This window comes from Meriones unguiculatus, chromosome 3, assembly GCF_030254825.1.
Source record: "Meriones unguiculatus strain TT.TT164.6M chromosome 3, Bangor_MerUng_6.1, whole genome shotgun sequence".
Lineage (NCBI taxonomy): Eukaryota > Metazoa > Chordata > Mammalia > Rodentia > Muridae > Meriones > Meriones unguiculatus.
In genome coordinates this window covers 8067386-8094427 of record NC_083351.1, presented here as the reverse complement: position 1 = coordinate 8094427, position 27042 = coordinate 8067386, and the positions used below count along the sequence as shown (strand labels likewise).

Here is a 27042-nt window from a genome sequence, read left to right as displayed (position 1 = left end):
CAGGGCTACATCGTGAGACCCAGTCTCAAAAGAAAAACAAAAAAGAAAGTGACGTGTTTTACTATACAAACATGTTTCTGTTATCACTGTACTTTGCTTGCATTCACTGCTTATAGCCAGCTTTTTTTTTTTTTAAGATTTATTTATTTTATTATGTATACAATGTTCTGCCTGCATGTACACCTGAATGCCAGAAGAGGGCACCAGATCACATTACAGATGGTTGTGAGCCACCATGTGGTTGCTGGGAATTGAATTCAGGACCTCTGGAAAAGCAAGCAGTGCTCTTAACCTCTGAGCCATCTCTCCAGCCCCCAGCCAGCTTCTTTTAAAAATCCTTGTGTGATCTCTCTCTCTCTCTCTCTCTCTCTCTTTGTGTCTGTGTGTGTGTGTGATGCATGTGTCTGGAAGCCACAGGACAATGAAAGGAACAGGCTAGCTTCACAGGTTTCTTTATAAATTTTATACCTCATATTAAATTAAGTTCTCCCAGTACTTTTCCAGAAAGCAGAAAGACACGGACGAAAAGAGAAGCGGGTGAATTGAGACATCACCCACCCTGTTGCAAAGGAATGACCAGGCCAGCAGTTGCGGGATAACATTGCCCAGCAACTGCTCCAAAGGTCTCCACCCCGATGCAGAGGAATGTCCAGATCTGCAGTTGCGAGGTAGTGTTGTCTGGCAACCAGTCCAGATGTCTGGGGCAGGACTGACTGGACTTGGGCGCCTAAAATGAACCAATCATTTTAAATGTCAACCACACTATAGATCCTTCACCCACTCCTAAGCTGCCAAGCTTGCAACCCCCACGCTTCCTGCGCTTTTTCCTTAAAAACAAAACAAAACAAACAAACAAAAACAAAACAAAACAAAACAAAAAACAGGCTTTTGTCTCTTGGTGCTGTTCCTCAATGATTTGTGGAGCAGCCCCATTGTGTGATGGCTTGAATAAACCTCTTGCAATTGCATAGATTCAGTCTCTGAGTTCCCTTCATCTACCTCCCCGGAAATTGGGCTCTCGCTGGGCCTAACAACATCAGGTGTCCTGTTCTATCACTGTCCACCTTATTCCCTTGAGGAAGGGTCTCTCACTGAGCCCGAAGCTAGGTCAACATCTGGCAGGCCCCAGCAATCCTATTTCTTCCCCCACAACAGGGGGTCCACAGGCACTGGTGACCACATCTGGCTTTTGAAGTGAATTCTAGGGGTCTGAACCCTTCATGCTGTGTAGCACAAGTGTGTAGCACACATCCTAACCCACTGAGCCATCTCCCCAGCCCTACCTACAATCAGCCTCTTTAATTCAATATTAAGTTTCAAGAATCATTCACATTTTTGGAAAGTCACCAACTCCCACGGCCTTGAGATGTGGCCAATGTATGTATGTGTCTCTTAATCTAGATGGACATTGGGTTGTTTTCGTCTTTTGGTTGCCATGCTAATACTGCCTTATCTATCTATCTATCTATCTATCTATCTATCTATCTATCTATCTATTTATTTTTAGACAAGGTCTCTATATGTAGCCCTTACTGTCTTTGAACTTTTGTGTAGAACAGGCTGGCCTCAAACTCACCGTTAGCCAAGGATAACCTTGAATGCCTGGTCCTTCTGTCCCTAGCTCCCAAGCACTGGTATTATAGGTGTGTGCCACTACACCTAGTTTTAACCTAGGTGGTTAAAACCCAGAGCCCCAGACATGCTGGGCAAGCACTCTATCACCTGAGCCACACTCCTAGCCTTGTTCTCCATCCAATTTTTCTCAAGCACCTGCACTGGTCAGTTAGCTGCACTGTGTGAGACTGCCATCTGTCCTGCACTCTTGCTGGCACTTTTCAAAGCATGCTGGCTACTGAGGCATATCAGCTACCAAGGCTGTCTTTTTAAGATGCAGTAGCTTTGGTGGGGTGCAGTGATTGCAGGCAGCACTTTTTTGTTTTGCATTTCTCTTATGAGTAATACTGGCCTCACTTACTCTTAGGAATAAACTCCTGAAGCTTACTAGAGTTCTTTGAACCGTAAGCCCCACTGTTAACTTTTTTCAACTTGAGAAGATCTAGAATCACCTAGGAGGCCAGCCTCTGGCCATACCTGAAAGGAATTTTCTAGACGGGGTCAATTTCGACTTAGGAAGACAGGTCACACTGCTCTCAGGGCACATCCCTGAGCCCAAAGCCACCCCAGGTCCCCGAGGCCACACAAGGCTAGAGTCACTGTCTGGGGTATGGCCAGCATTTTGCCAGCATTAAAGGCGTACTCAGGAGACAGGAAGTGGCCGCTCGTGGCCCACAGGACTTCCTTGATTTGGGAAGGAAGCAGAAGCTATTTTTCCTGACTGGCTTTAAGGACTGCCTGGCTCCACACTCCTCTCGGGAAATCAGTGAAAACAAAGCTGAGTGCTTTGGTGCACACATGGCATCCTAGCACTTGGGAGGTAAAGGCAAGAGGCCAAGTGAAGGCCAACTGTGTGCCTTGCCTTCTGCTGCTTTGATAAACATCGCGACCAAAAGCAACCTGGCGAGGGATGAGTCCACGCGGCTTCTACGTGGAAAAGCCAGGACAGGAACTGCAGCCCTGATGGCGGAGGAGCGCTGATCACTAGCTCGCTTTCAGGCTCACAGCCGGCTACCTTCTTTATACAGCCACCCGCCCAGGGATGGCACTCCCACTGCAGGGCTGGCAGGCCCTGCTGCATCAATTAGCCAACATGAAGATGCCCCACCAACGTGCCCACAGGTCAAACTGATGGGAGAGAATTCCTTCACTGAGCTTCCCTCTTCCTAGGTGTGTCAAGGAGACGATCGAGATTAGTCATCACACCAGCCTCAGTTCCTATGAGTTCAAGGCCAGCCTGAGCAAAGTGTAAGTGTGTGGGTGGTGGTGGCGGCGTTGCATTTATGGAAACTTCAGAAAGCAACACCGAGCCCAGTGGGGCTGGGGGGTGGGTATGTGGATGCTAATTATATACTTTTTGACACTTCTGAAACCGTACTAACTTGAAATAATAAATACAACCTAAGGTTTAGGGCTGGGTTGCAGCTCAGTGGTAGGGCGCTCACCTAGCATGCGACAAACCTGGTTCTGACTCGGCTATAAGCACTGAGACATTTGCACAGCACAGGGTGTTCTCATTTTGCCCAGGCTCCTTCAAGCAGCTTTTCCTTCTTCTCAAGTCACTGGGGGCTCCTGGGAACCTCCAGGCAGCAACCCAGCACCTCACGCTGCAGTTCCCCAACACAGTACCTCCTTGGGTGTGCACTGAAATCTGAAGTACAGCTAGCTGAGACTGTCAGGACTCAGCCCTGTGGGGCCCTCAGAGTACGGGAAACTTTTATGTCCTCGCCTGGGTTTTCCCGCCTGGCCTGCCCCACCATCTCACTGATAGCTCAAGAGTCTGAGGGAACATGGCCCTGGGCCACCTGCCTGCTTACCTCCCTGCTGTCCCACCCTGGGTCAGTGGGGGTTTGTGGGACCGGTATCACTCCTCCAAATCTGGCCTGCTTTCAGCCAACCCCTGCTTTACAGATAAGGAAAACGTAGTCCACAGAGGCGCAGCTGTCTGCCTAGACCAAGTACAAACGAGGTATTTGACTCGTGCCGTGCCTCCATTTTCTTCCCCTCTCAGCCACAGGCTATCTTTAAAAAGTCCAGCATACCAGCAGGGACAGCACGTCACCCCATAATTTATATAGAATCATGAGCCCAATTAAGGGACTTTCTACAATTTACCCATTTTTAAATGTCAGGACAGATAGTAAAGAGATGGCTCAGCGATCAAGGGCGCATACTACTGTATGGTGAGGGCTGGAGTTAAAAATCCCAGCACCCACATCAGTTGGCTCACATAAATAATAATAAAAATGTAAGTTCAGAGCCAAACATGCTGGCACATGCCTGTAACCCAGCTCTCCAGAGGCAGAGGCTATGGGATTAAGGGCTCATGGTCTCCCTCAACTACATATCAAGTTTAAGGCCACTGTGAGCTACCTGAGACTCTGTCTCAAAAGGTTAAAAAAAAAAGTCCGTGCATATGGTCCCAGCAACAGAGACAGAGCAGACAGGATCACAAATTCAAGTCCAGCCTGGATACCTGGTGGAGACTAGATAAGATTTTATCTCAGAATACAAAGACTGGGTGGGGGGCAGGGAGTGGGGGATTGGGGATATAGTTCAGTGATGGAGTGTTCACCGAGAGTGAGAGGGGCCCGGGGTTTAAGTCCCAGCACCATTAAACAAACGAACAAATCAATCAACCTCAGTGTCTGGATTACAGGCTGCTAAGGAATGTGAGGGAGACGATCGCTCTGCTGGACAGTATTTGAATAACTGGTAAATTATAATGTAGGCTGTTTGTTTGCTTTGTTGACACTGGGTAGCCGAGGCTAGTTATGAACATAAATTTCTCAAGCCTCAGATTTCTGAGTAGCTGGGATTTAGATGGATGTCACCAAGCCTGGGCCCAGTAAACCATGGGCACCAGAATGACAAAATCTCCAGATGTTGGTGGTGGTGTGGTGTATGTGTGTGTGTGGGGGGTGTCTCTTCTCTAAAATTCTGTGTAAGTTTGAAACCTGCCAGCAGGGTGCGCTATCTTTTCGCTGCCCAGGGAAGCAATGGGAGTCCGCTATTCAGAGCCCCAAGGAGGGAGACCCCCAGCTGGGTTTAGGGAGGAAGGCACTAGCTCTCCTAGTTCCACAAAGGGATGGAGTCACATGCCCTCGGGGAAGCAATGTGGAGGTCTCGCATGGCCCCAAAGCCCGCCCTGAATGCTCCCAGGCCACCCAGCCTGCCTTCTCCTGCAGAGAGGAAGTCTTTAGAGCCTATAATGTCCTCATTTTGGATGAGCCCAGAAGGCAGGGTCAAGGTAACACAGTTTTGTAATGGCTGATGAGGTGCCTCAGGGGGCAAAGGTGCTGTCAATTCTGACCAACCTGTCCTCTGACCTCCACCAGGATGCTGGCAGAGAGGTGGCACCAGCCTTGGTGTCTATTTTGGCGTCCTTCCCTCTGAACTGTGAGGGCCCAGCACTGCCATTGGAGACGGGCCGAGACTTCTGATGTGTCCTGGGGGGTGGGAGGGTAGGGGGACGGCTACTGCACCGCTGGGCTCTGGCCTGTGTCTGGGAGAGGGAGGTCAGAAGGGAAGAGTGGGTGGGGGGAGGCCAAGGGCCAAGGGAAGGATGGTTTTAGGTGGGGTTCCCCATGGGTTCAAGGCAAAATGCCATGTCCACAGGGTGCTGAGTTAGGCGACCAGAGTCTGCAGCCCTACCTGAGCCTCTCTAGAACAAAAAGAATAGCCCCAAACCTCACCATCTCCGGGACTATTTTCAGGTTGGTTTGGTTTTCTCTAGCAGACCTGGTAAATTTTACTTTTAGAAAGTCCCACCTGGTATCAGCCAATAGAGAGAGAGAGGGAGAACAGCTGAGCCATACCTGTGGGAACTAAGTCATGTCGAAGCAAAATCCCCAAACGGGCCAGAGCCGTGCAGAACTGAGGTGGGGTCCCCTCGCACCTGGGACATCCACCTCTCCGAGACCCTGGTGCTCAAGGTACTTAACAGCCACTGTCACGCTTGGGCTGCTGCCTGCACACAGACTTAGAGGCACCACCTGGACAGAATCCACTGAATGAGAATCTGCTTTTGCTTCCAAGTGGCGGGTGGAGGTGGAGGGATGGCTCAGCAGTTACGGGTACTTGCTGCAACTGCAGAGGACCCAAGTTCGGTTCCCAGCACCCACATCAGCCTGGAGTTACAATTCCAGCTCCAGAGGATCTGACGCCCTCTTCTGGCCTCCAGGGCACCTACATATGTACACTTTTTTTTTTTTTAGTTGTTATAAAGTAAGTGTGATACAGGTGGAAAAGAAAGAATTATAAAGGCTGTGTTTTCATCCCCTCAGGAAAAGCCAACTTCACCCTATTTTAAAGATGGGGAACCTGAGGTGCTGGGAAGTCTAAAAGCAAACCTTGACTGGTGCTGGGGTATAGCTGGGGTGGTGGAGTGTCTACATAGAGTCCTGTGTTCCTCCCCCAGTAGCACACACCTGTGGCCGTCCAGCTCTGCAGTCCCAGCACTGGGCAGGCGAAAGCAGAGGGATCCAAAGAGCATCCTTGGCAACGTACGAGAGTGCAAGGCCTCCCTGGGATATATGAGACCCTGCTTCTAACTGTTTCAGGCAGGACTTGAACCCTCTGGCTGATGCTCCACAGGCTTGGCTGTGTAGGCTACGGTGTCGTTGCTCTGAGACGCTCATTCCTGTAGCACATCCAATGGTTTGAGACGCCTCAGCCCTATCCCTACGGCCCCAGACCCTGGCTGCATTATTAAATGTCTCCTTCCCACCTCTCACTGCCTCTGTCTAAATCCACCAGCTCTTCTTCCTCACCTTCCTCACCTTCTTGCCATCTCAGGGTCCCCTCACACTCACCCTGTCCCCACATCCCACTCACGGTACAGATACCAGAAAGGTCTTTGTTTCTTGTTGTGAGCCTAGCCTCTCCATCTCTCCAGCCCTGGAAGGTCAGTGGTTTGCTTTGGTTTTGTTTTTTAATAATTTGTTTATTTTTATTTTATGTTCATTGGTGTTTTGTCTGCGTGTGTCTGTGTGAGGGTGTCGGATTGCCTGGAACTGGAGTTAGAGATCGTTGTGAGCCACCACGTGGGTGCTGGGAATTCTAGAAGAGCTCTGGAGAGCTCTTAACCGTTGAGTCATCTCTCAGTTCTGAAAGCTCTTTGTTTTCTTTGCTGGTTCTTGAGAAGAATCTACTGCCTGGTGCTTGCTAGGGAAGCATCTGCCACAGAGCTATACCCCCATCTGCTCATCCTCTACTCTTATTTTGAATGTCTCCCTAAGTTGCCCAGGAAGGACTTGAACTTGTGATCCTCTTGCCTCAGCCTCCTGAATAGCTGGCATTAGAGGCCTGTACTACTGGGTCTGGGTACCAGAGGAGGCTTTTTTTTTTCTTTAGTTATACTAATCTTATTTTATGTGTGAATGTTTTGCCTGCATGTAGTGTGTACACTGCATGTGTGTTTGGTGTCCATGGAGATCAGAAGGGGGCATTGTGCCCCTGGAACTTGAGTTACGTTGTGGATGGCACTGAACCACCAGATGAGTGTTGGGAATCACACTCTGGTCCTCTGCAAGAGCAACAGGTGTTCCCAACCATGGAGCCGCCTCTCCAGCCCCTACCACAGGGATCTGTGAGACCACAGGTATGGGTCCCTGTGCCACAGACACTGAGACTTTCCAGACCCCATACCCAGGAGTCAAAAAAATCTCTTTTGTTAAAAAAATTAAAATATTGATGATGAACTGGGCAGTGGTGGCACACACCTTTGATCCCAGCACTTGGGAGGCAAAGGCAGGCAGCAGATCTCTGTGAGTTTGGGGCCAGCCTGGTCTACAAAGTGAGTCCAGGGCAGCCAAGGCTACACAGAGAAACCCTGTCTCAATACAACAACAGAAAGAAAGAGAGAGAGAGAGAGGGAGGGAGGGAGGGAGGGAGGAAAGAAGGAAGGAAGGAAAGAAGGAAGGAAGGAAGGAAGGAAGGAAGGAAGGAAGGAAGGAAGGAAGATTGATGATGATGATAATGGTGCCTCTGGGTGCTTTGTATGTGTGTATGTGTGCATGTGTGTGTGCATGCATACACACACATGCACACATACACACATGCCACAGTGCACTGTGGAGGTCAGGTGATAACTTTCAGCAGTTGGTTCTCTCCTTCCACCTTCCCTTGTTGAAGCAAGGCATCTCCTTGTCTCTGCTGCGCGGCTCCCTGTCCCCGTCTTCCATATCATCTGGGATTACAGATGCACGCTTCTACGTTGGTGTTTTCACGTGAGCTCTAGGGATCAAACCTTAGGGCAGCAGGCCTGTGCAATAAACACTTACACCCGCCGAACCATCTTGTCGACCCCAAATAAAACCTTTGAAGCATTCAGCCTTGTGTGTTCTGTCAGAGCAACAAGCACATTGTACCAGGCTCCGTCTTCCATCTGCAAAGCCAGCAGTGGAGGGCCAGGACTTGTGACAGAGCTCGCCCTGGCAATCCTCCGGGATCTCCCACCTCAGGACTCACATAGTCTCTGCATCAGTGAGGTCCTCTGCAGGTAAAGATGCTTGCCTGCAAGCCTGAGGACTTCCAGCCCCGGGACCCACACAGGGGAAGGACAGAACCAACTCCTGCAAGTTGCCCTCTGACCTCCACACACGTGCATCATGGCATGTATGTTCACACAGACATGTGCACAGGGAAGTAACTATAATAATAAAGAAATAACTGAGATAGTAATGCATGCTGTGCTCCCAGAACTTGGGAGGTGCAGGACGGAGGATTTGGAGTTCAAGGTCAGCTTTGGCTACATAATGAGTTGTTGGGTAGCCTAGACTTTCAGTAGGGAGGAGGAAGGGGGATGAAGAGGAGGGGGAACATGATGGAGGCTGCCAGGCATTGGAAGAGGTCAATGTAATTCCCAAGGAACCTGGCTCGTTCTCAATTGTTAATGTAAGTTTAGCTCACCTCTATGGGACCCAACCCAACTGCAAAGTCTTTAGATGATGCAGGCAGGTGGACCTGAGCCCTGGAGAAGATGGGGATGGAGGAAGCCACTGGGAAGAGCAAGGAGGCCCCGTGGAGCCTAACAGAAGCACAGTCTGTGACCTCCTTTCAGCCTCCCACCCTCCAGAGCCACTAAATAATACAGCACCAAATTTAAGACAGTCCATTACAGCAGTGAGAGGAAACTAAGAAAATGTCACCAGGCTGAATGAGAGATCCCAGTCCAGGCTGGAGAGATGGCTCAGCCGTTAACAACACTGGCTGCTCTTCCAGAGGACCCAGGTTCAATTCTCAGCACCCACATGATAGCTCACATCTGTCTGAAGCACCAGTTCCAGCGGATCTGATGACCTCACACAGACATATGTGCAGGCAAAACACCAATGAACATAAAATAAAAATGAATAAATCATTACAAAAGAGCGATAGGAAGAAAGGAAGGAAGAAAAGAGATATAGGAAGAAAGGAAGGAAGGAAGGCCCTACATCTGGGCTGGCAAAAATCAATACAATGAAAGGTACCCAAAATATGTAGAGTCTTAGGCTATATGAGTAGCCTAATTGAGAAGGTTTGATGTCCTTCAGCGCTGGCCCAGAAAGCATCAGAAAATTCTGCAGGAATTCTGGTTCCAGAGCTCTAAAGCAGAAGCCAAAGCTTCTTGATGCATCAATACTTAAATAACCCATTTGACACCTGAACTTGGGTAAAACAAAACATCTGTGTTCCTCCCAAACACCTGCTGTATCTCCTTGGGCTTTTCCCACCACTCATGCAGGTGGCCACCCCCAGAACCAGCTAGAATCACCACAACCCTAACTCTGCTTGACCCTCTCCAGACAGCTGCAATCGCCAGCTCCTGTTTTTAAGGCAGACATGGCATCCGACTGAGTTGCCCAGTGACAGAGGGGCCACAGCCTGCTGAAGTCTGTAAAGCTGGGCTCCTCCCCTGCCTCCTCCTTAAGGTGCTCCCTTCTTGTCCACGCTGGGCTGACCACATCGTCCACCTTCTTCCTGTCCTCACTTCCTGGGCCAGGCTCTTCTGCTAATCTCTCATGGGCAGATCCCTTCCTTCTGAGGGGGCAGTGTGGGGAGTTGGCGTATTCTCTGCGAGGTTATCTGGTCTGCAGGTCCAGCCAGGCACTCCTGCTACAGAATTAGCCAGGTGATCTTAGCTAAGCCATCCCCAAGGTCAGGGCACAGCTCAGTGGAACCACACAGGCCCAACCTGGGCTACGGTATATGTGCAAGGGTCCCCAGCCTCAAGGGCTCCCCACTTTCCTTCTGTCCTGAGATGCAGCAGATGCCAGATGCGAGTGCAGACCTCGAAATGAATCACTTCTCCTCAAGACGCACTCGGGTCAGATCTGAGTGGGAGCTGCAGAAGCTTCCAGTAAGGGCAGTCAGTCCCGGTCCCAGCACGGCTCTCGAGCTGAGTAATGCAGCCACCCTGCCTTGGCCTTGGAGCCCCTGCTGCCTGTGAACCTCAAGCCAGGAAAACAGCCTTCAGTAAGAGAAGCCATAGTCTCCCTCTGCCCACCTCTTCCCACATCGGGTCCTTCCCTGTTTCTGGGGCATCCCATGGAATTCTGCCTCCAGGAAGGATCTGATTGACTCTAGAAGTCACTTTTCCCACAAGAAGCCAAGAAAAAGCTCTCTTGCCCTCTGTGGAGTACCAGAACCACCTTTACCCCACACTGGGCAGAATGATTGGGCACGCTTTGTTAGTGAGAGCCCAGAGGCTGCATGCAACAGAGACTCATTTGTGAGAATTCCCCTATGGGAACCTCAGCAAGTAAAGCCAAAGCTGGAGGAGGGGAATCAGACTGAAGCAGGATGTTACTGGGAACTGGGGGGATTCTAAACCCATGGAATCTACCGGAAGGCGGGGCCCTCTACTCCCAGGGAGTCTGGAGGAAAAGAATGGAACCCAGAGAAACTCAGTCTCCCTGGGCTTGCACCACATGAGTCCCAGACACTATTACAAAACAGGGCCCATCTCTTTCTCAGAGATGCCGCTTGTCACAAAGTGACAAAAGCTGGGGACAACAAAACAAAACGAAACAGGAGCTGGGGGGAAAAAAAAACCTGAAATCCCAGACCATTTTTCTTTTTAAAGATTTCAAACCTCAGCTGGAAGGGAAAGGTGGAAGAAGGCTGGAGGGACCAGAATGGAGACCCTTGCTCCTCCCTCACACGCACCCAAAGTTCTGTCATGAAAGGCCCACAGAATTGAGGTTTGACGGTCAGCCTACAGTCACTGGGAAATGCAAATTAACGTAAGAAGGATACAGACTGTTCAAGACCACAAAACAGAGCGATAAGATCGCACGTCGGTTAGGATGTGGGAAGCTGCTGCTGTCTTACACTGTTGTGAGAGAGGACATTGCCCAGTGCACTGAACGGCATGTCATTTCATTCCAGTGTGCATCTACCCTGTCAACCACCAGTATCCTCTCGTCTCTTCTCTAGGAAAAAACCACCCTCGTGCCCCAGACAGCAAACAAACACGTAAAAGACAATGATGGGCCCACGTGGCGGGTACACGCCTTCACTCTCAATATATGGGAGGCGAAAGCAGGTTGATGTATCAGCTCAGGATCAGACTGTCTACACATTGAGTTTCAGGCCAACCAGGACTACAGAGTGAGACTCAAACAAACAAAACAGAAAACAGTGCCGGAACCTCCGTTCACCAGGGCTGTGAATGAGCAGCTGAGCAGTGGTGGCATTCATCTTTAATCCCAGCACTGGGGAGGCAGAGGCAGGCAGGTATCTTTGAGTTCAAGACCAACTTGGTTTACAGCGCAAGTTCCAGGACAGCAGGGCTACACAGAGAAACCCTGTCTCAAAAACAAAACAAAAAATAAACAAAAACAAATAAATAAAACCCTGTATATTTCTATAAAAGTGATCCAAATACAAATATGCATTTATAAAAGCCTGTAAATGGGACAGTAAATCAAGAACACGGCTACAGCTTAGACAGAATTAGTATGACACATGCGTCTACATCGTAGCATTTATACTTTTTTTGGGGTATTTTCACGTTAAGTATATTGTTTGTTTTAATTGTAAAAGTGTTTCCATGGGCCTGTGAGACGGACGAGTCCGTGGGTAAAGGTGCTTGCCGCCAAACCTGATGACCTGAGTTCTGTTCCCAGAGCCCACGTGGTCCGAGGAAAGAACCAACTCCCAAAGTTATCCTCTGACCTGCACACACACACACACACACACACACACACGTGAGAATGTGTCTTGCTCTGACCAAAAAAGTTTCCACTTTGTAGAAGAAAGGAAGCAGATGTAGGAGAAAAAGAGCCAAGCCTTCCCACTTTCCCATCACACCCTTCCCTTTATCTCCCAGGGTCCTCCTTGCTCTTACCTTCCCCAGATGAGGACTTGGGGCATGGGAGTGAGGTAGGGAAGGGGAGTTTCTCTGCTCACCTCTGCAGGGCAGGTGTCACACCCCCACTGGAGATGGAAGCAAATGGCCACCTTCCTGCCATCTTCCTCCTGCCAGCAGCCCACTCTCCAACCCCCCAACCCTGTCCTCACACCTCCGTAGCAGAGACACCTCATGCCCACACCAGTCCGCGGCTGTCCCTTGCCTCCCCTCCCCCAGCTTCCATTCAGCCATGTGCTTCCCCCACACACACACACCCATGCAGACCCTGGGCTCCTGGGCGCCTCTGCGGGCCTCCTCCGAGACCCGCTCTCCTTCTCACATTCTAACGCCCCGTGTGTGGCGTTGGTCCCTAACTCCTTTGCCCAGACTCCTTTCCGCAGCAGAGGCAGAGGCAGCACGGACTTGCTCCAGGGACAAACATCATGTGCTCCCCAGCCCACGCCGCCGCTGGCCAGACCCTCACCTCTGCCCGCACCACCCCTCCCCCTCTCTCCTGCCCTTCAGCCTGTGGAAGCACAAACAGCGAGATAACATCCTCCCGCCAAAATGACGCACACGGGTTTCTTTTCATCTACCCGGGACCCCGACTGGGGCTGCGGTAAAGGGAAGCGCTTTCTCTCGCCCCGGGTTCAGCTCACGGTGAGTGAGTGAGGTACTTCCAGCCTCCGGGTGTGAAGAGGATGCGCGCTGCCATGCCCTTCAGTTACCCACCCACCTGTGGACACTCGTCTGTTTCAGTCGCCTCCTGCGCCCCCTCACTCCAGCTTGGGTGGAGGAATGAGGTGAGGGGTGGCACTCCCTTGCTCTAGCCAGGGTCCGGGGCGACTGTCATCCCCTTACCTTTGGGAAGGCCCGAAGCACGCCCAGGAACAGCAACCCCACTGCCGCGCGGAGGGCGCTCATCTCCGCGCCTGGCCACCTGCACCCTGCCTCTCGCGGTGAAATCACTTCTAATGTGGCTGAGCTTTCCTCGGGTTGAGCCCTAATTCTCTCCCCGCCCCCCCCGCCCCCCCCCCCGCCTTACCACCTGTGATGCAGCGATCTGCTTCCCTTGGAGCCACCGCGTGCAGAGATGACTCAGGGCTAGCCACAGCGCACACACGCGGAGGGGGGGGCTCCCCTGCTTTTTGAATGGTCCGCCTCGGATTTGAGGAGGAACTGGGAAGGCAACTCAGCTCAGAAGGGCAGGACTCAGGAATTTGAGAGGTGCACAGAGCCCTGAGGCCCCTATCCCCAAGGAAGGGTGAGACACTTAACACTACCACCGCGAGAAACCTGGCTTTCTCTCACGTCATCAGGATTCTTTGGAAGAGACAGAGGATAGTTCAGAGAAAGCGAACGTTTCTTCATAGTGAACATTTGCTGTAAAATGAATTAATGTGTGGAGAATGAATAACAGATTCATTCTGATAGGGAACAAATGAATGGAAAGGTGGATGTATGGACGGGAGGATAGAAGGATGGGGGAATGGATGGATGGGCAGATGGGTAGGAGATAGATGAGCGGATGGAGAATAAATGGATGGATTGATGAGATAATGGATAAATGAACAGATGGGTTGATGGATAGGTGGAACGAGAACAAATGGGTTGGGGGATGGATGGATAGAAGGATGGTGGGAGGATGAAGTAGATGGACAGAGGACAAAGGATGTGTGATAAGTGGATGAGAGGATCACGGAATAAAGGGATGGGGAGGTAGATCGATGAGGAAACGAGAGGATAGATGGGTGGGCGGGTGAAGAGGTTAGGAAATGGATCTACGGATGGATGAGTAGGTAGATGATAGGAGGACTGGGTTGATGAGGGGGATGGAAGGATACAAGGGATAGTGGAGAAAAGGATGAGAAAAACAATAGATGGATAGGTGGATGGACGGATGGGTAGGCAGGTGGGTGGACTGACCGGTAAAAGGACTATTGGAGGAGTAGAGCATCTGTCTGTCAATCCACAGGTATCCCTGCCCCGCCCTCCCCGACTTTTTTTTGCCTGGAAAGGTGGTGGCACCCTGAAGCCTCACCTGAAGCCTTCCTGTTCTATTCCCCAAGCTGCTGCTCCCACCTGGGGCTCCCCCCCCCCGCCCCAAGCGCCAGGATCTCTTGCTTCCTTTAGTTAACATGTGCTACCTATGTGCTCTAAAGATGGGACAGTGGCTTCTCTCAAGCCAAGAATGATGCAAGGACATTTTGGCTTCCACACTTCTGTCTGGCTTCAGTGTTGGGCCCCAGATCCAACCTGGACCTTCCAAAGTTCCCACAAACTTTCCATTTCATACTCAGGCCTCTTGGAGGTCTACATCCTACTTGAAAAATCCATCCCTCCTATGCCTCTTCTGTAGAGACACTCCAGACCTCCCCTCAACTAATGAAGAAAGTGCCAGCTTCTAGCAATCACAGGCCCAGGAAGGGGCAGAGGAACCTGGAACTCCTGCTTCCCAGAATGCAGCTGGCGTTTGCAATAAACTGGTGCTGGTTACACTCACGGGGAATAAAACTGTCACATCACAAATAGCTTGCACAGGCTTGAACCAAATAAGAATCACACACTGTGAAAGTTCAGCTTTCCCAGCAGCCAAAGGCGTGCAAATGAAAACAGTTTCATTAGTCTTCTGGGCCTGTTAAGTCATTACTGGGCTTTTTAATTCATAATAATAGTTAGGGGGAAAGCAGGAGCAAACGGGACTTCATTCTTCTGTGCTCAGAGAGCATCATGACAGTCCTTTGCAAAAGCAAAAGAACATTTGTAGAAAGTTTACAACTCGTTGCTCCATAATTTTGCCAGCAAAGCAATGAAAATCAACAGTCCAATTTGGAAATGAAAAGAGACTATAAATTCTCTTTAAACTCTACTTATCATGTTGGGACTACTCAGAGTCACGGTAGGAATGAGTATGGAAACTGAGGTCCACCCAGTGTATGGGATATTGCACATACACTCAAAATGATAATACTGTGGACATAGAAGTTGGTCTCTCCCTGCTAACCTCCCAGGCAAACAGGTAATTTCTGCTACACACATGTCCCCAGGTCTTTGTTCAGCATGGATTCTAGCAAGTTTATTGTGGCTGGGGTGAGGAAGGGCCTCTGAAGACTCCTTTTAAAAAATAACTACTTAATTATTTTAGTGTATTTGTGTGCACATGCGTGTGCATACACACACACAGATGACATACATGAGTGTGAGTCTGGATACACAGGTGCCACAGGGAATGGGTGAAGCTCAGGGGACTGCTTTCTGGAGTTGGCTCTCTCCTCCCACCTTGTTTTGAGGCCGGGTCTCTCCTGTTTCTGCTGGAGTACTGTGCATTCCAGGCTAGCTGGCCCAAGACCCCTCATCTTGCTCCACTAACTCTGAGATCACAGGTGCGTACCACCTCATCTAGCTTTCCACATGTTCCAGAGGATCAAGCCTTCATGGTCAGAGGGTGGTCAGGGTCAGGTCACGGACAGGTTCCCTAGCACAGTTCCCTCCAGTTTCTGGTCAGACAGCCATCTCTGCTGACCTCTCCATGTCATAACATGATGTCCCTCTGTCCTAGAACACTGTGGTGTCTTAGAGAAACAGAGTACTCAGGGGACAGTGTCTGGCATGCGGCTGTGGTGGTGACTGCTCAGATGGCTACATCCTGCAGCCAGCGAGTCAGTGGGCTACATCTTAAGCAAAAGGTGTGAGGCGAGCATCCTAGGGAAGTAGCTGCTCCTGGGACTCAGAGCAGAGGCCCTGGTGACTTCAGCAGGTCCCAGGCAGTTCCGTGAACGCCAAAGCAGGTGTGAAAGTGCTTTGAAGACCAGGAGGGGAAGTCCCTAGGTTGAGAGCAGCAGCCCCTGTGTGGGACAGCAGGGGCCGAGGCCAGGTCCCCAAGCCTGCCTGACGGCTGGAATCGGGTGGTATGAACCACTAACCCTATACCATTGTGTCGGCCAGATCCCCAGAGCTAGGCGCCAGCAATGGGAACAGTGGAACACCTTCAATTGCAGCGGGAATCATCTTGCCCAAAGGGTGCTGAGCAAGACGCCAGTCCTGACTAGGTGCAGGAAACTCAGGGACTTCCCCAGCAGCTGGGAACCCCAGCCCCAAATGGCCCCAAAATACCCTCAGCAGACAGAGATTGCTTCTGCCTCGGGCAGCAGCCGGCAGGTAGGCGGCTGAAAGTTGGAGTGAAAAGCGTGGACTTTTCTCCTCGGAACGGCCCAGAGCTTTTCTTTTTCTTTTTCTTTTTTCTTTCCTCCTTTCCTTTCCTTTTGAGATAGGACTTCGGGCACCCCAAGACAGCCTTAAACTGACTATGTATCCAAGGATGACCTTGAACCTCTAAAGTTCTGGGATTCCAGGTGTGCATCACAATATCCAGTTAATGCTCCACGCGTGCTGGCTAGCCACAGCACCCCTCAAGGGATTTCCCTTGAAAGCCTTGATAAAGCAGGACTCTTTAGGTCTTTACGACTCACCTTTAGGACTCACCTCTTGGTCCCTGTCAGCCCTGCGGTAATATCAGGCTACATCCACCCCCAGCCTGGCATCATTTGGTGTCCCAGAGGTCCACGTATTAGCAGCTTGGTCTCCAGGATGGCAGAGTGGAAGCTGCTGGCGGATTCTTGAAGAGAGAGGGCCAAGCCAGATTTCCTTAGGTCTTTGGGGACCTACCTTCAGAAAGAATTTTGGGTGCCTAGTCTCTCTGGATTTCTGTTCTGAGCTTTTTGTTGTTTGTTTGTTTGTTTTAGACAGGGTCTCGTGTAAAAGTCAGGCGCTCTTGAACTTGCTGTACAACCAAGCTGACTTGCCGTTCTCTTTTAGAGGCGACTGTAAGTGAGGCTCAGGGTTGCTAAGTAACTTTCCCTAGGCCACACAGGTGGGAGACACAGACAGGAGCTGGCTCAAGCCTTGTCTTTCTCTTCCTCCCCTCTCGCCCTAGCTTTTGCCCAGAAGAAAGAACACTCAGGGAGGAGTCTTGCTTGGGCCCCATGGCTGTGGGCACACCATTCCTCTCTGAGTGCACCATACCTGTGCTACCACTGTCTCCACTCTCCATGCCTTAACCCGTGGGAAGCAATGCCTAGCACTTTCTGCTGGATGGCGGAGTGGCAGGGCTTGGTAAGAATGGGAGGGGGGAACGGGGAGGAGAAGGGGGAGTGGGCTCTGGCTTGGGGTTCTCCATGGGAATGCAGTTAGGAGGTGGACGGGGGCTGGAGGATGGATCCCCTAGCTACACTCATGGCTGTTGGCAGATCACAGTACCTCAGAGCCTTTGAGCCTTGGCTGTCCCCCAAGGAAATGACAGCAATTAAATGAGACTGATACCACCACATCTTTGATCGCCTAGCTTTGAAAGTCTGCCAGTGTAGGTTCCAGAACATTCTGTTGCACAGGCCAAGCTCCTCATGTGGAGGGCGCTGCGCTCGGATTCCAGTTTCTTCCTCTGCCTGGCATGGACTGCAACCTGCTGGGCAGCCAACTCACATCTATTATGGGATATGGGCTCACCATGCCTTTAATGTGTCTCTGTGTGCTTCATTTTAAGACAGTCTTGAAGTAGAGCATGGTGGTATATTCCTTTAGTCCCAGCCCTTGGGAGGCAGAGGCAGATAGATATCTGAGTTTGAGGCCAGCCTGGTCTACAGAGCAAATTCCAGAACAGCCATGGCTACACAGAGAAACGCTGTCTTGAAAAAAGCCAATAAATAATAAATTTTTAAAAATAAAATAAGAGTCTCAAGTAGCCCAGGCTAGCCTCAAACTCACTATGCAACCAAGGATAACCGTAGACTCCTAGTCCCCCTACCTCTACTTCCTCCGTGCTGAGATTTCAGATATGGGCCACCATACTTACCTGGTTCAAGACACTTTTGGAAATTCGAGGGAAGAAATGGAAAGGGTTCTGATCTCTTTTGTCCCCAACCCTGGGTCTCAGGCCCCTGCACAAGCCACAGGCTCAAGTCTCACCCCTCTGGAGCAGAGCCTCGGCTTCCTCTTCTTGCAGCATGTAAGATTCAAGATACTTGCTTGTTCATCAGGGTATGACTCACAGAGGGTTTGGGGCACTATGGTGGGTCCCTGGGAGAGAACCAGGTCTCATCATCTTTCCTGGACCCTCAGTGATGTCCGGTAGGTGGCCGCTTTCTGCTTCTCTGGGCTGGTCAGACTGCTGGTCACATGTTTCCTAAGGAATTCTTCCTTTGGCCTCTAGCACCAAGTTTAAACTTCAGTCTGAGAGGTGTTGGAGACCGCAGGGAGGCTCTGGAGACTTAGTGGAGGCCAGGTTGTTCCCAGTCACATGAGTCCCCGTCTGGGTCTTTACCACCCTAGTGTCTAAAATGGAGGCTTGAGTCAGTGATCCTAAAGTCTCTTGCCCAGGAAAGACAGGCAAGATGGCTCTAGGTAAAGGTGCTTGCTGCCAAGCCTGAAAACTTGAGCTGGCCCCAGAACACACATGGTAGAAAGAGAGAGCCCAGTCACAAATGCACTGAGACGCACGCATACATATACGCATAGGCACACAATAAATGTCAGCTGTTTTAAGTAAGTAAAAAGAGAAGTCGTGGGAGAATGAAGAGAGGTGAGGTTAAATCTCCTCCTCTCAAGGCATCCCAAGCTCACCGAAGCCACTCTGAATGGAACTGAGTCATTTAGACTTGCAGGAAACCCAGCCCTGTCCACTATTAATCAGGGACTCTGAGGCACGGAGCACAATAAGGAAACAGAACCAACAGTCAGCAGTGGCAGTTTGATCGTTAGGGTGCCCTCAGAGGTGTTTCCATGGGTGTGGCCCTGCGGGGCAAAGGGGACCCTGTGCATCTGGGCCAGAAGGTTCCTCTCGTGATCTTAGCTTGGAAGGGAAGACCTCACAGGACCTCTCCTCTCCCTTCTGGGAAGTTCTGTCCCTGTTTAGACATGGAAAAAATAAGGTCTGGGTCTGCGGGTTGCTTGGGAGGAAAAGAAATGAGCAGAACATGGGCTTTGCCTTTCCTGTTCCATGTCTGGCAAATGTGGGTGTTTAGGAAAATGTATGGAATTCGGGCCTCTCAGAGTCTCTCAGTGGCAGAGCCTGTGTTTAGCATCCTTGACATCCTGAGTTGAGTCCTCAGCAGCACACAGACAACACAGACACAGACACACACACATATACATACATGCCTCTACAGAGACACATGCACACACATATACACACACAAGCACGTAGAATGAATAAATCCCATATGCTTACAAAGTATGCACAGTAGGCTTGCAAAGACATGGCTGTTTCCAACTCTGGGAAAATAGACACTGTATGAAATGGCTTGGCCAGCCTGTCCAGAGCCACAGTGCACACACAGAGCTATGGCTCCAGGGTGAGCCTTACCTGTCTAGGATGGTTGCTATAACATAAACAGGTGCATACAGGCACACACACAGAGACTGTCACAGAGCATGTTCCTACTTGCCATGGAACCCCAAGGACCCTCTGTCCTTAAGGAAATTCACCTCCCTGTCATCATCCTTCTTCCCCTGGATGAGTGCCTGGCAATCTCCCAAGCAACACCCTGGGTCTGAGGGACCCCAGGGCTTGCTGTTGTCAAGCCACATCTTGCTAGTTTGAATTTTCCAGAAACCAATACCCTTGGCTCTTGTGAAGGTGACATTCCAGAAGCTGGAGGAAGGACCTGTGAATCGAGGCTCCACCTCCCGGCCTGCCCCTCCACCCTGAAAAGCCACAGTTAGTCACTGCTTCTGGTCAGGGTCCTGAAGGGTTCTGTTATATGTAAGTCATTTCTGGAGAAACCGCTTGCTAAGTCATTGGCGAGTGTCATGCCTCACCCTGGGCTGTTTTCTCAGAACTCTGGAGAATGGGGCCAGAAGGCCCCCAGTCAAGCTGGCTGCTGCAACCAGCTCACGGCACGACGACAAAGCTCTCAGCTGCCCACCTCAGCCAAACAAAGCCGAGCACCTGTCACATTTTCCTGTTGTTTTTGAAACCAAAATCCCAAATGTTCCATTTACCAATGAAGACTCAGGAGCCAGATGCTGGCATGAAAGCCTACAAGCTCAGAGAGGCAGAGAAAGCCCCTAGCTGACCTTCCTTCTCAATGAACTTCCCCTCTCCACACTGTCTCAAAAGCTCTTCAAGTCCATGTCCCTCCTTTCTACTTCCTGTGTCACTCCCTGTCTACTGGTTGCTTGCTCTGCCTTTTGACTTATGGTTGACTGTATTTAATCCTATTTACAATAAACAGAAAACTCTTGGATTAAAGGTGTGTGCTAGGGTTGTGCCATACCACAACTAGAAACAGGTTTTTCCAGTAAATAACAGAATCTTGGGGTTCAGAGTGTGATCAAATATCCTGCTACCTATCAAAGAGAAAAACGAAGAAATAATTAGTCAAGCATGGCTGTGCACCCCTTTAATTTCAATGCTCCAGAGGAAGAAGCTGGCCAGTCTATGTGTTCAGGTGCCAGCATGGGTCTCCATAGTGAGCTCCAAGCCAACCATGTTACACGATGAGACCCTGTCACAGTGATTATTTTGGGTGCTAGAGAGATGCCTAGATGGGGTTAGGAGCACAAAATGCCCCTTCAGAGGTCTGGAGCCCCATCATCCATGTCAAATGGCTTACAGCACCTGTATTAACTCCAGAGCCCAAGAGAATTTAAGGGATCCAACTCCTCTGGCCTCTGTGGGCACCTTCATTCATATGAATGTGCTCAGTAAAGAAAAAGGGTAGAGGTGCTCAGCTCCCACCGCTTCGGCGGTGGGGCTGTGTAGCCCAAGCTGCAGCTTGTAATTTACAATAAAAAAGACCCTCATGTGTTTTGCAACGGAAAAAAAAAAAAAAGAAAAAGGGTGGGCCACATGTCGCTGCCTGAACCACAGCATGAGGTAATCACAGTAAAAACTGAGGGGTAGACATGAGGGTATATATTCAACTACCGTCTTCAGTGGCTGAGTCACCGCTGTTGTGGGATCTTTCTCCTCTAGACTGGTCTGGGGAGAGCTGAACCATCCTTTATTCCAGTCCATACTTCCCAGAAGTCATGGTGGGCATCCTGCAAATCCAGCATTTCATGTTTCCACCTCTTGCAGGTCAAACAGGAAGGAGATTCAGATGGTTGAAGATATAACCGTCCTTGAGCTTATGCCTCAACCTCCCTTCATTACAATCTCTTTAAATTTCACCCACAGTCTTGCCTTCTACACTAACTCAGACTCACTCACTTAGGCCAAACCTTCTGTTTACTCAGCAAATCCACCCCATCCAGCATTGCCTGAAAATTATCACCATGGAAGTTCATCAGGGCTCCAACAGGAAGGCAAGGGAAGGGCCAGGCTGCTACAGTGGCCTTCAAGATCTTTCTTCATCACTCAATAAAGGCATCCTTAAAAAGCGGTCTGAAGAGCATGGTGGGGATGTCCTCCAGAGCAGAGACCACCACATCTTCATCACTCAGCAGCCCCTGCACTGCTGGAGTCTGGCAGCTCATCCTGAGGGATTCAGGTAGAAGAATCCTGTGGAAGCATCCAGAAACATAGCCTTTCAGGACAAAGCTTAGAGAGACCTTTCCTCCTCCCTGTACAGAAAGTAGCTCAGGGTCAGGGGCTCTGCCCACACAGTAGAAACCTGACTTTCTCTATCTGCTGGTCTCACAGCCACAGCTCCTCAAGGCAACATGGAATCATCCCTGCTCAGGGAGCTTACCTATTCTTCCCACCCCAACCCCTGCTGTTCTGAATCTTACTCCACTAAGGAGTGGGTACTTCAGAGACAGGAAAGCTTCATCCTTTCAGGGTGAGCCATCTCTCCATACAGACCCTCAGCAGAAAATGAAAGGTTCCCAGAGCAACCTTCCCACAGTCTGTCTTCAGTTGATGGGGCATGGCTGGGAACACTCTGGGAAATGGGTGCAGTTAGTCACTTTTGTTTTCAGAACCTTTAGAATGAGACCTGGATACTCCGAAGTCCTATCCCAGTATTTGGGAGAATGGGGCAGGAGAATTGCCAAGTGTGATGCTAACCTGGGGACAAGGATCTTTTCCACATGAGTGCAGGGGCACAGAACTGAAACTGAGAAAAACTTCTAGGGCTGGAGAGATGGCTCAGAGGTTAGGAGCACTGGCTGCTCTTCCAGAGGTCCTGAGTTCAATTCCCAGCAAGCACAGGGTGGCTCACAACCATCTATAATGAGATCTGGTGCCTTCTTCTGGCCTGAGGCATATGTGCAGATAGAACATTGTATACATAATAAGTAAATTTTTTTTTAATTTTCTTTTTTAAAAAAATATTTTATTTATTTAATCTATGTATGAGTGTTCTATCTGCATGTACACCTGCATGCCAGAAGAGAGCATCACATCCCAGTGTTTCATTTTTCTTTTATGTCTCCTTTTGCATTTTATTGTTATTTTGAGACAGGGTCTCACTGAGGAGCATTTTCTGACCCTTGCTATGTAGAACAGTCTGGTCTTCAGCTAACAGAGACCTACCTGTCTTTTCCCAATAGTGCTGGGATTAAAAGCAAGCACCTCCATCTCAGGCTTCCATCTTATTTAGACGTAAGGTCTCCCTATGTATTCCAGACGAGCCAGCAACTGAAGATGTTATGACAACGACGAAGACCATAGCAACATATCTGGTGTAAGGAAGGAAGTTTATTTAAGGGGAGGGATGGGAGAGAGGAGTCAGGGTCTGGCAAAGGAACAGAGCATGATCAAAGATGTGGACAGGCAGGCAGAAGGCTGGGGACAGAGCCATGAGGGCAGAGGACAGACACAGAGAGAGAGCATAAGAGGAATAAGAGAGAGCAGGATGGCAATCGGGTCTTTTTTATCCAGCACACACCTGGTGTCACATGGTGGGGGGCAGGTAATGACATCAGTGGTTGCTAGGCAACCTAGAGGCAGGCTATTGGAATTGCCTATAGGCTAACATTCCTTCCTTTTTGTTTAATTTTTAAAGATGAAGAGCTAGGAAGGGGTATCAATGCTTGACTGCTTTTCACGCAAGACAAGTTTAAGTATATAAATGCGGGTTCATTGGAAGCAGCTCTTGGCCACCATGAAAGCAGAGGAGAAAAAGGAGGAGGAGAAGGAAGAGGAGGGAAAAGAGGAGGAGGAGAAAGAGAAGGAGGAGGAAGACAAGGAGGAGGAGAGAGAGGAGTGGTTATCTGTGAGGTCCCTTTTAGTCCTAGTCATTCCCTGGACCCCGTGGAGGGCTCTGAATAACTGTGGGGGCTGCATCTTGCACAAAGCATTTGGAGCAGCGGCTTGTGTGTAGAAACATCCTTGACAGGATGCCAAACTCAGATGCCTCTTCTCTCTCTTAGTCTCTTCTACAAGTTCTGCCCTTAGTATTTAACATTTAGGTGTAAGATCCATTTGGAATTAATTTTGTGGAGGTTGTAAAAGGCATCTCAAGTGTTGGGTGGCACTCCAATATTAAGCTGTGTTGGGGTAGTTTCTTCGCTTTTAGATTCCATCCATTTAAAAATACTTGAACTGTGTGTGTATACACCAGTGCCGTGACCTGTATGTGACAGTGAGAGGACAACTTATTGCTGTCTATTATCTACTGACTTATGAGTTCTAGAGATGAAACCCAGGGAGTGTTTTGGGTCACATGGCTTCATTGGCCCTTATTTGGATTTAAAAATTATTTATGTATGTGCTGGTGTATGAGTGTACATATGCCACAGCCGAAGAGTAGAAACAAGAAAAAACATTTGTAGGAGTAATATGGGTGTCCCAGACATTGAACTCACGTCAATCAGGCTTACCAGAAACCAACTTTACACACTGAGACAATTCTCTGGTGTTCATTTGTGGTTCTGAGAAAGTGGCAAGTGTTTAGTCCAAAGTGTAAACTAATACATTAAAAAAAAATAGCAGTATATCATTTTCATTTGCAAATAAGATTATTCAAATTGTCCTGTTTTCCTCCATCTTAGGGTGTCAGTATGTTAGCAATCTGAATAAAAGATAATATTTTACTGATATAATGTTACAACTAATCTTATTTGAGCACCAGTGGGACAGCTCAGTGGGAGGCGTCTGTGGTGTGCAAAGCTGGCTGATCATCATCTAAAAATTAATCTCATTGCTGTTACGGTATCTAGCATCTCTACATAATGAGAATCAGGAGTTCACACGTAGCCTTGACTAATGGCTAACATCCAAGCTGGATGACAGACATATCCAAAGGGAATTTGTGAAAACTGTAAAAAACAAAACCAGGAACAGCAACCCACCGCTCTTTCAAAGGCGCCCTAACTTGAAAAACAGGATCACATACTGCCTGATATGTAAATAAGCAGTGGGCCAGTTAGATTAGGGGCGTTCCGTCCCATACATGGCAGCAGAAAGATGCCCATCACCAAGCGAACGCGATAGCAGAGTGCTGGGGTCCAGAGCGGTCCTGTCATCTTATGAGCACTCCGTAGACTGCAGACATGCAAGCACGGGTAGAATGACACTGTGTGGAAACAACAGTGTTGCGAGATTGCATGGTGTAGGTGATATGTCCAAATGCGTCAGAACACATACTGAATATGTGCAATTTTACATCAACTATAACCGTGCAACACAGTTCTAATTTTAGTTGGTATCTATGGAAAAATCCCAACCTCTGTTATCAGTTTATTTTGTATGCTAATACACAATCCCGTTACATTCAGATTTGTTGTTTAATTCTGGACCATGTTTTATTAGCATTTTGTGTCTTCTTAATTAAATCACAACTAGGGATAGCTTTTACGTGATTATAACAATGTATTCTGTTCACTAAACTCATACTGAAGTCCTCTTTCTATGGGTTTGTACATTATTTCACATGACTTCACATCAGTCTCAGTTTCCCTCCTCCCCAGGGAATCTACACTCAAGGAGGGTCAGAGGCCAAGGGCCTCTGCCCAGGTCACCACATGGACCAACAGAACCACAGTCTGACCCACGGGTCATCTCAGTCCAAGCAGATCAGACTGTGATGGCTCAGCAGACCTGCTCCTCCTGACCTGGTGACAGTGGTCCCCACCATCACCATGGGGATAGCTGTGATCTTCCTCACAGCTCCCTACAGTGTGCATCAGAGGAAAATCCTGGAAAGAACATTCAAGCTACCTCCCAATGGTGCTCCTGATTGTCAAGCCTTCCCAGAGTCCCTCATTAGCTTGGACAACCCAGCTGGGCCATAAGGCAGTAGCAGCTCCTCTAATGGGGGATTTGAGATCAAATGGCCCAGACAGCTGAGGCCTTCCCAGACCTGCCGTTCCACCCTAGAGGCAGGCAGAGCCCTAGTCTGGGAAATTTGTATTTTAGTAGAATTTTTCCAATCACCCAGAGCACTTCCTGTTCCTCTTCCTAAAGCACAGGGTCTTCTGTGTACGCATTCTGTTACACACTCAGTGTCCATTGCAGCCATCTCTACCTCATAGCTGGGAAGTCCTGTAGCCAAACTTCAGTCAAAGTCAAACAGTAACAATAATTAAAGCAAAAACTGACTATGAATTTGAGAGTGAGGAGCCGTAAATGAGAGGTGAGAAAAAAAAAAAGAAATATAAAGAAAAGGTCATGACTGCTCCTAGGTATGGTGGAGTAGAAAGTTTATTACTGATAAAAGGGGCAGCGTAGCCAGACACAGGGATGTCTGGGAGAGTCCAGAGTAGACATGACCCTGAACCATGTGAGGAGAGGGAGGAGGAGAGGCCAAGAGGGTAAATGAGAAATAAAAAAAGATCTGGTGACTAAAGTGGTTATATTACATGGAAAGGGCAGCTGGGGGAAGGGCAGCCCAAACCCTGGGCTAGAGGGCAGGGTGTGCCAGAAATACCCTGGAACAGACAGGGACTGAGGGATGCTGGGAGAACGTGGCAGCCAGGTCCGCTTTGATTTGTTAAGTAGGCACCTCAGGCAGTCTGTTTGTCCCAGGGTTTGAGACTTGACAGTAAGAAGGAACAAGAAGGTTGAAATGATTTCATTATAATCTCAAAATTATTTTAAGAAGTTGAAAAAGGCTTTATGGTCCAACATTCTTCAGAGGCTAGACATATGCATTAGAGCACACCTGGAATTGCTCACGCCTTTTCTCTCAGGTTGTGCATTTGCAGACGGGAAAAATCACATTTCTATTAGGCAGCCACACCAATTTCTCCATATCTGTGTTGGTTGAACAGAAACTTGGTTTCTAGAAATAAGTTCAGTTCCTCATCCAGAATCTTGATTGCCTTGGTCTGTGAATCCCCAAAAATGGCTAGTTTGGACTTTTACTGATCATCTAAAATTGATTACCTGATTACTGATTGCTAACGCCAACTACATCAAAGCAGGAACTCTCTCACTTCCTTCCTCCCCAAACTTTTCTGTGCTGTGACTACATTAGCTTCAAAGTTGGTCTCCCCCAGAAACACACACAAAAAAGGCCAGGGAGGTCAGAGGACACTCATTCATTGGTCGCTTTTCTTTTGCACTGACCAGTCAGGACCCAGCCTGCAAAATATTCAGTTAGGATAGGCATGGTGGCACACACCTGTGATCCCAGCACTCGGGGGCACAGAGGCAGGCAGATCTCTCTGAGTTCGAGGCAGCCTGGTCTACAAAGAGACTCCAGGATAACAAAGGCTACACAGAGAAACCCTGTCTTGAAAACCAAAAAACAAACAAAACAACAACATTCAGTTAGGAGCCCTGTGTGGTGGTGACTCCAGGTGACATTGAAATTGTTATCAGGGGAACCTTAGGCTCAAACTCTAAGGCTGGGGAAATCAGACATTTACAAAGAGCTGTGGAGTACAGATGAACTAGTAGGGAGGGAGCTTTGGATGTGAAAGGAAGAGAAAAAGCCTGAGAGCAGTGCTTGGAGAGTAACTGAGAACAGCTGGTTCCTGCTGTGTTCACTCAGCTGTGGTGGATGATCCAGGTCTTCCATTCTTTCTCCTTTCTTGGCAACTATGTGTAGATAGCCATCAGGGACACCTCCCTGCAGGCCTCCACTTGCTGGTCTCCAATTGTACTTATAGTTCCTCACTCCTCATTCTGTCATCCATGTAACCTGACTGCCTGATAGGAATAAGAATATTCTAAAGAGGCAGATCTCTCTCAGGCTAACAGCTAG

General features: G+C 49.2%; 1 protein-coding gene across 2 annotated transcripts in view; it reads right to left on the bottom strand.

Annotated features, from left to right (window-relative positions):
• Window positions 1–12950, bottom strand: part of Tnfrsf8 (TNF receptor superfamily member 8) — a 43215-nt gene extending 30265 nt beyond the window's left edge. For both annotated transcript variants that reach the window (XM_060379118.1, XM_060379119.1), the window contains exon 1: window positions 12812–12950. In XM_060379118.1, coding sequence (XP_060235101.1) covers window positions 12812–12874 — 63 coding nt within the window. In that variant the 5' untranslated portion in view covers window positions 12875–12950. The remainder of the gene's footprint in view (window positions 1–12811) is intronic.
• Between the last annotated feature and the right edge of the window lie 14092 nt (window positions 12951–27042).